Genomic DNA, 8,613 nt, shown 5'->3' with positions numbered 1-8,613 from the left:
AACATCCTAAAATACATGCAAAATAGGTTTAATACTTGTCTGATTTGAGAACAATAATAAAATGTATTAAGAGAGTTTCAAGAATAACAATGCAATCCTAAGAAGAGTTATACCCTTCTAAATCCAGTGGTTTAGAGGGACACATCTATGTTTAGGATCACATTATAAATTCAGGAAAACAACCTGCACGACCACTTCAAGACGACCTTATTCCAATGTTAAACATTTGTGCCCCTTAGTGGTGAACTATATTATTAATCTGTGCCAACAACTGCAGCCTTTGAGAAGCAAGCTTGAAACTTTTAAAATTAACACTTGGAAAATAAATAAAATAAACACACAATGCATTACACAATGTGTTACAAACCAGTCAGCAAGAACAAATAAAAAAGAAAAAAGAATTTGGAAAAGGGGGGAAAAAAGACTTGCCTTTTCCTGATATGACCTCTTTCTCATGTCTCCATCTAAACCCGAACTAGGAGAGAGATGAAGAGGCAAGATTAAGAATTTTGCAGATTCAGCCAAAACAGAACAATCCCCCCCCCCGAGTTCTAAGTGCAGACTGTCCCTCTTCTACCTTAATTTGCATCATTTTTGTTCCCTTGCAACTCAGTGGCTACATCCAGAGTACAAACAAGTTTGGGCCACAAAAAGTCAGCATTCCAGTGTGTTCCCCTTAAGTACTACGTGCATGATAAGTAATATAGAATAAGCAAGAGCCATTCTAACCCAGAATTCCTTTTGATGTCATTCAGAATGCCACTGGACAACAACTACAAGTGGACAAAGACCAGGAGGCCCTGCTAGCAGGCTTCCCAGAATTGGCTGCCTGGCCTCTGCTGGAAACATGATGATCAACCTCTGGTCTGGTCCAGCAGATCTCATACGAGGGGAATATGCAATTGTCTTAGAGGAAGCTCACAAGGCCATGGCCACTTTTAGACGGGAACAAGAAAAGTAACATGCCTATGTTCATAGGAATTCCACTTATTATCTAAACATGATCCCTGCGCGCAAAGTCTAATTTCCATAAGCTTCTGTTGCAAGCTGGCAGTAAACAATAATTGATAGGTTAAACTACCCTATATATAGCCTTACTTCCTGTGCTCATCCTCCAGAGCACCTATTATTGGCTGCAGCTGAATACAGGATACTATGTCTTTACTTATGTATAGTTTATTCAATAACGTACTGCCTAAGTGCCCTTAAAAAGGTAAAGGTTCCCTTGCTCGAAAGCCAGTCGAATCCGACTCTAGGGTTGCGGTGCTCATCTCCGTTTCAAAGCCGAAGAGCCAGCGCTGTCCGAAGACGTTTCCGTGGTCATGTGGCCGGCATGACTAAACACCAAGGCGCACGGAACACTGTTACCTTCCCACCGAAGTGGTCCCTATTTATCTACTTGCAATTTCTTGCTTTCGAACTGCTAGGTTGGCAGGAGCTGGAACTAGAGACGGGAGCTCACCCCGTCATGCGGCACCCGGGGCTCGAACTGCTGAACTACTGACCTTCCACAGCCTGCAGTTCAGCGTCCTAACCACTTGAGCCACCGCAGCTCCAAGTGCCCTTAAAAGGAGCTCAAATGTGGATGTTTGAACCTTTCTCCTTTCTTTGCCATCAAGCCCAACCTGGCTTACGGCAAATCAGCAGGGTTTTCAGAGCAAGAGAGACACCAGAGGTGGTTTGTCGTTGCCTGCCTCTGCTTAGCAACCCTGGGCTTACACAGCCTCCAAACGAATGAAATTTAAAAGTTAAACCTTTACCTTGTTCTCTTTGTATTTAGTCAGATCTGCTATGCAATATTCTTTGAATAACTTATCATAGTATTTCTTGCTAAGCCTCTTCTCCCTGAAAATCGAAGAACGTATTAGGCACACAAAATAACACAAGTGGGCGAAAGCAACAGAGGTTCTTCCTGGCTCAAAGAGCAGCAAAGCAGAAATATTAGCAAGTCAATTCTACATAATAATTACTAGCTACAGAAGAAAATTACAGAAAAGGCACAATTCAGTGGGAGTAACTACCTTAAACAGAAGTTTCTGGTTAAAAAAACACATTAAAAACCGAGATTACAAATAGCTTTGGGAAAGCCTTGGTTTGTGGGCGTTTTTAATACTAGCTTGCTTTTAATTAGGAATTCATAACATTCATTATGGCTCATCAAGAGTTTGCTTGGCCACAGAGGTACAGTACTAATCTTCCTAAGTGCTTCAGACAAGATGACACCGTAAATTATACATGTGAATTAAAATGTCAGTAAAACATAAATAAATGAAGGCTCAGCCACAGCCCAAGTTACCAGGTCATATCCACTTCATCTTCCTCTCTCCACACGAATCTGTGGTTTTCCCTGACAATATCAAGGTCAGTCTTGTCATTTGCTCTGTGAAAAAAGTATGTTTACACCTAGATGTAAAAAAATATATTTTTACAGTACAAAATAATCACATCTTCATTCCCTGCATTTTACCTCAGAATTTTAATTGCAGAACAAGAACACGGTTTTCTAATGACAAGTGATAAAACACTGAGCAGAATCTGAAAAGCTACATTAAAATTTCCAAGAGTCTCTGCCTACCCCATTTTATATTAAACTTAGATTGAAACATTAGCCATTCAAGTATGCTTTTTTACACATATACCATAAAATTAAACTTCTCAATTCAGTTATATTCTTGGTTCTGAATGTGTTGGTTCTGAATGTTTAAACAGTGATTTAAAACTGCCTTAGATAGTACGCATAGTCAAAGGAATTATTTTTTTATCACCTCCCTGACAATTAAGAGCAGAGGCCTTTCTCTGGGGAACCCAAACTTTCAGAGCCTGAGAGAAAAATTTCAAGCAGGACTCCTCAGAATCCTACTCATCTCTACTAAATGGGGCTTACTCCCAGGAAAGTGTTCATAGGACTGCATCATAACAAGGTGGCTAACAGAGCCAGGCTCTTGGGGTCTGAAAGTTTGGGCTTCTTATATTCCTGTAAAAACAGGCAATCTCAATGCAAGGAGAGTATGTCTTTTTGTGTGTCAAAAAATGTTCTTTGTTCTGTGACTAAGCCAATGAAACATGGAACAGGAACAAGCCAAATGTAACTGTCTAGAATTATATGATGTTCCCTATTGAGTAGCTTTTTTAAAAAACAGACTCTGGTAATTAGCCAGCACTCACCCTGAACGTTTGAAGTCTTCTTTTTTACCACCATAGAATAAAATGTAGTCATTCACCAGTTTCTTATGCCGTGCATACTGAGAGAATTAAGGAATTCACTTTCAGTGTTTCTTATCAATGGCTGCTGAATAGGACTGAATAGGTACCACCTGCCCACACACAGTGTTTGCAAGATGTAACAGGTGTCAGGACACAAATTCCAAAGTTAAGTTTACTTGCAATGAAGGTTGTCATACTAATAATCAGGGCTTTTTTTGTAGACAAAGCCCAGCAGGAACTCATTAGCATATTAGGCCACACCCTGACAGCACCACTTATTAGCATATTAGGCCACACCCCCATGTTACCAGAAGTAACCTTTTGCTTCTTATTCTGTTTACCTTGTTTGTTGTCAAAATCCGGGGCTTTTGTTTTGTAGCAGGAACTCCTTTGCATGTTACACATCCCTACAGCCAATCCTAATGAGTTTCTGCTGTTGGGTGTGGCCTATTATGCTAATGAGTTCCTGCTGGGTGTGGCCAACTCGGGAGCCAGCCGGAACTCCGTTCCTGTGCGTTCCTGCTCAAAAATAGCCCTGCTAATAATTAAGAGAATTATAACGTAAGACATATGTTTATTCCAGCATCGTTTAGCGGTTGGAGCAGAAGTTCCCAATGTGGTGCCTACGGGTGCTATGGTGCCCATTAACATCTATCCTGGTGCCCACCAAGTGTTCTTTAGAAAGTTGGAAGGGCGATGAGGGGCTTTTCCCAGTAAGGCTTCCGACTGGACACTGGAGATCTGATTGGCTATGCAGACCTTTAAAAATGTTGCTTTGCCACCACAACATGAGAATCTTCACTGTGTGACTGAAGGTAAGCTGCGGCTGGCTCCACCTCCTGCAGCAGCTGTTTTGTGCCAGCCATTTTGTGGCTGCACCCACCTTGCTGTATCAGAAGCCCAGAGGTGCCCACAGGCTCAAAAAGGTTGGGGATCCCCGGGTTAGAGTGCTGACCTAGGAGTGGGGAAACCCAGGTTTGAACCCCTACTCTGCCTTGAAAGCTCATGGGTGACCTTGGGTCTGTCACTTGCTCTCAGGGTTGTTATTGGGAGGATAAAATGGAGGGGAGAAGAATGATGTTGTAGGACACTTTGGGTCATTGTTGGAGGAGAGAAGTGAAATATAAATATCTTATTTTTTAAAAGAAATGTTTAGGAACCACCAATTATTTTAGATTCTAATGTCTGTTTATTTGGAAAAGTAGTATAACCCGGGGGGGGGGGGGGGTGTCCTTATGGCGATATTCACTAGTTAATGTGCAGGCTGAAAACAGACCTTCCGATGTACCAACTTGAAAGGGAAGACTGACTGCAATGTTGTCAATATCCCTCTCTCCTATTTTTAAATCTGATCTACCAGCTTTACCTTGGTTCTGGCCAACTTTATAGACAATGTTCATCAATTAAAGTCACCCTGAAGAAAAGCTGAACTTCTGAAATCAAATTAAAAGACCAGCCCTTGCCAAGTTTATTTGTTTTGAGTTATATTCTGCACTCCCCGCAAGCAGGCTCAGGGCAGATCACAACAGCAGTTTTACAAAGCTGGACACGATCCACAGGACTCTGGATACCGTGTCTCCAGCTGCCCTGGATGCAGGCGCTGCCTAGCTTCTTGATCAGGAAGAAGCATGGCATGGTGGGCGAGGTGAAGCTTGAACTGCATCACTTTGTACCTTTCCAATAAAAACCAGGGTTAATTGCTGTAGAATTAATGTGTGTCTTTCGCCATACAAATATGTGACATTCCATTTTCTTAGGAGTTGTTTTTATCTCAGGAATCAAACTAATGGGAAGATCATTTTCAATACTTTTCTGGAATGGGGTGTCCTCAGTTGAACTTTGTGCACGGTGTTAATAATGGTGTCTGCACTTCAACAACTCATGACCTGTCCTGTATTATTTTGTCATAGTTCTGTGGGACACTGAATTCATGCTATATTTGCTTAAGTGCTGTGCAAGTCGATAGCCTGATAAATGTTTCATTATACTGGGATAGTCTGGTTAAAAGCCAGTGGCTGCATTAGTCAAGAAAGCAACACTTCCTGAGAGTACTCAACTGAGGCAGCTCTGCTCCATAACCCATTTGGTCTTGAAAATGTTTCTATAAATGCAGCATTTAGAATACTGCAGGTCTATAATGGCAACCAGGTTGTTCTGTTCCTATTTCTAAGTAATTAGACATGATCTGTAAATTCCCCTAGTCGTTTTACACACAGCTAGCAATAGGAGGATGACACCCTAACATAACAAGCAGCAACAAACTTCTGTGAGTTTGCAGGGATGTAAGAATGATGCCAGAGTTCTAGTTCACAATCTGTTTCAAACATATTGCTCCTGTTCAAGAAAATAATTAGCAGGCATAAGTGCAAAAGAACTACATGAACCTTTTTGTTTGTATAAATTGGCACACTTACAGTGCAGTTGCTAAATTTTATACACCATATTACACTTGCCCCACTGATGGACCTCCTGATGGCACCTGGTATTTTTGGCCACTGTGTGACAGAGTGTTGGACTGGAAGGGCCATTGGCCTGATCCAAAATTGGCTTCTCAGAGTTTTTATGTTACGCATAATGTGTGGGAACATTTCTTGCCTTTGAAAACCAGGAAAATACCTGGGTATGAGACCAGGTATGAAACTAACAGTAGCATTCTCCTCATTAGTGTCTTTTTGAGCAGCACATTTTTTTCAGGATGGTGCTAAAAGAACTGCAGAAAATCCAGAGAATGTTCAGAGAACTGCTAGAAAAACTGTTGGGATATGTAACATACCAGAAAAAGCTGGAAAAACTTGGTATATTTTAAGTAAAGGAAGGGAGGGGGAAGCTGGTGGTGCCAGATTTAAAAATATACAAAAGACAGAGGATGTATATCAGTTAAGGGCAATGTAAACAAAGCAAAGTCCGCAACTGCTACTGCTTCTACAAGGCATCATTACTGTGGGTACTAAATAGATACTACATACTGAATATGTCTGTTTTCTCCAATTCTCTCCTTCATATATAAAAAGCTTTTATTAAAATTCCAAGTCATTGCTGATAAGCCAAAGAAACATACTTTTGAAAAACATAATCTGATTATCTGAGGTCACCTAAAGGCGCTTGCTTTCCTAAGCCTGCTTTCCAAAGCCTTATAGCTTAGCCATCAGCAAAAGCTGTTTTGCATTTTCCAATAAAACAGAGAGAGAAAAAGCCACACATTCATATGTATTAAAATAAGAATTACAGCCAGCAATACTAATCTCAGATTCCCTATAACTGCATGACTGGATTCTAGAGAATATTAGAGTTCACTGCTTGGGAAACTGTTATTAAAAATTATTTACATCAGAGTCCAAGATGACAACACACATTCACCAGAATACTAAGTTTAAGGGGTTCTCATTCTATTTCGTGAACTGGAATGAACTCTCAGATGATACAAATAGCTGAGTCCATTTTGGCCCCTATTTGAAGTCAACCATTCAAACCAAAGTTCAAGGCAAATGAAATTGTGTAGCAGCACAAACTTCTTTTCCTTCTTTAAGTATTCCAGTTTAAATCCTGTATTCCCCAAAACAGCTCTACAAAGCAGCTATCGTTCACTGAAGAAGAAATCCATACAAGATTTTTAAAAGCTGTTGCACACACTGTTTCATTTTAGCCATTCATCTTGTCCGAGGGGCAGCCAGAATAGAGGATTAAAATATTTCTGAAAATGAGCACATCGGATTGGACCCAGCACACAATTTCCACTTGTGCTGGAGCTCTTGCAGAAGCAGAAATGCCAGAAAAAGACTGAGGTAGCTGCTTGGGTAAAATCAAATCTATTGTATCCCTGCTTGCATTTCTGTTTGTAACCATCTTGTGCAAACCAATTTCTGGGCACGACAATATATAGGGAGGAAAGTGCTAGGGGTTGCACAAGATCTTACACAAGCAGAACTGCACTAAGTCCATTTCCACTCGAGCGTGGCTGGATCCAAGTCACTGAATGTGTCTTCTGTGGATAAAAGCACCTGACAAACCTCAAGCAAGTCACACAGCTCCACTTGATGGGTCGTGAGCGCCTAAAGAACCATCATTTTTTGCTGCTTTTCTTTTTTGAAGTTCAGGTACACAGAGAGCAGGGCACCACCTCACCTGCCTTTCTTTATAAGCACACTGAGAGGAGTAGCAGGAGGGCAAAGTTACTCACCAGCAGAGAGGATTTCTTTTTAGCACTTCATTGGGGTATAATACCACAGAGTCCACCTTCTCAAGAGGCCGTTTTCTCCAGGGGAACTGATCACTGTTGCCTGGAGATCAGTTGTAACAGCAGATCTCCAGCTGCCACCTGGAGGTTGGCTACCCTAATAATTGAATATTAGTTAAATCCCACTGAAATTCCTCTTTCAGAATGATTTTCTCCCCTTAAATTAATTGGCACTAAAAAGCAGTATGTTGCTATCAATACAATTCGTATTTAAAGGATACAGCATCCATTGCTATTAAATGAAATCTTCGGTTTCTTGCTTCTTCCCTAATAAAATAAAAGATTGTTTCAGTTGTACAAACCAAATGCTTATTTCATTTGGGGGTGGGAGAAACTGGTAACTATAGCAACATACCTGTCCCATTCATCTGCCGCTATCTGTTTGTGGGCCACCTTGCTCTGTTTTTCTTTCTGGAAGGGCTTTGTAAGTAACGCATCTTCATTTCTTGGCGTATATAATAAAAGAAGGAAAAGCACACCATTAATTATTTTTTTAAAGATCAGCAGTGTTATACGCACACCTTATATTCAAACATTTACATATGAAGCCTTTAGTCTTAAAATAAAAGCTAAGTAGTTTTACAAGAGGGTCACTTGGACAGAGGATTGGGACCACTTCCCACCCATTCACCTACCCTAGTCCTGAACTGCCAGCAGATCCCATTAAAGTATGGGTTGCTATCACTATTGATTGATTTCCTAATAGACCCTGAAGCACAAACGGTGTTCCTGTAGATGAAATTACAATCAAGAAGAGAGTGTCTGAGCATATGCAGAATGCCTTTCCTTTACCAATGAGTAACCAAAATGAGCACTGAAGTCATCCGATTAGGAGGAAGGACATTCAGGTGAGAACACTATGTATATTTCTGCACAGGAATCATTCTGTACGTATAGCCATGCAGCTTTGTAGTTTGCCTCTATGGCTGGGCTGGCCCAGCAAGCAGGATATGTTATAGCAGGACTGACTGTGAGCATAACAGTTAATACAGCCAGGGGTCATTTCGTAGAAAAAAAGGTACAGGAGCTAATTAGCATAAATTATTAGCATAATTTATTTGCATATGCCACACACCCCTGACATCACCAGAAGTGTGTCAGAAGGCAACATCCACCGCTCAGGCTCCACTGGACTGTTTTGGATTGCTAGCTATTGGGGGGGGGGGGACGTGCAG

General features: G+C 41.0%; 1 protein-coding gene across 1 annotated transcript in view; it reads right to left on the bottom strand.

Annotated features, from left to right (window-relative positions):
* Positions 1-8,613, bottom strand: part of LOC107106476 (protein FRA10AC1) — a 29,369-nt gene that overhangs the window by 12,999 nt on the left and 7,757 nt on the right. Inside the window, exons 3-8 of the mRNA XM_015406631.1 lie at positions 7,794-7,883; positions 7,660-7,705; positions 3,166-3,242; positions 2,297-2,380; positions 1,761-1,845; positions 430-475 (exon numbers count right to left, since the gene is read on the bottom strand). Of these exons, the coding sequence (XP_015262117.1) occupies positions 430-475; positions 1,761-1,845; positions 2,297-2,380; positions 3,166-3,242; positions 7,660-7,705; positions 7,794-7,883 (428 nt within the window). The remainder of the gene's footprint in view (positions 1-429; positions 476-1,760; positions 1,846-2,296; positions 2,381-3,165; positions 3,243-7,659; positions 7,706-7,793; positions 7,884-8,613) is intronic.

Source organism: Gekko japonicus, unplaced genomic scaffold (assembly GCF_001447785.1).
Source record: "Gekko japonicus isolate JY-2015 unplaced genomic scaffold, Gekko_japonicus_V1.1 scaffold165, whole genome shotgun sequence".
Classification (NCBI taxonomy): domain Eukaryota; kingdom Metazoa; phylum Chordata; class Lepidosauria; order Squamata; family Gekkonidae; genus Gekko; species Gekko japonicus.
Note: the sequence above shows the minus strand (reverse complement) of the source record. Positions and strands in the feature narration are given on the sequence as shown.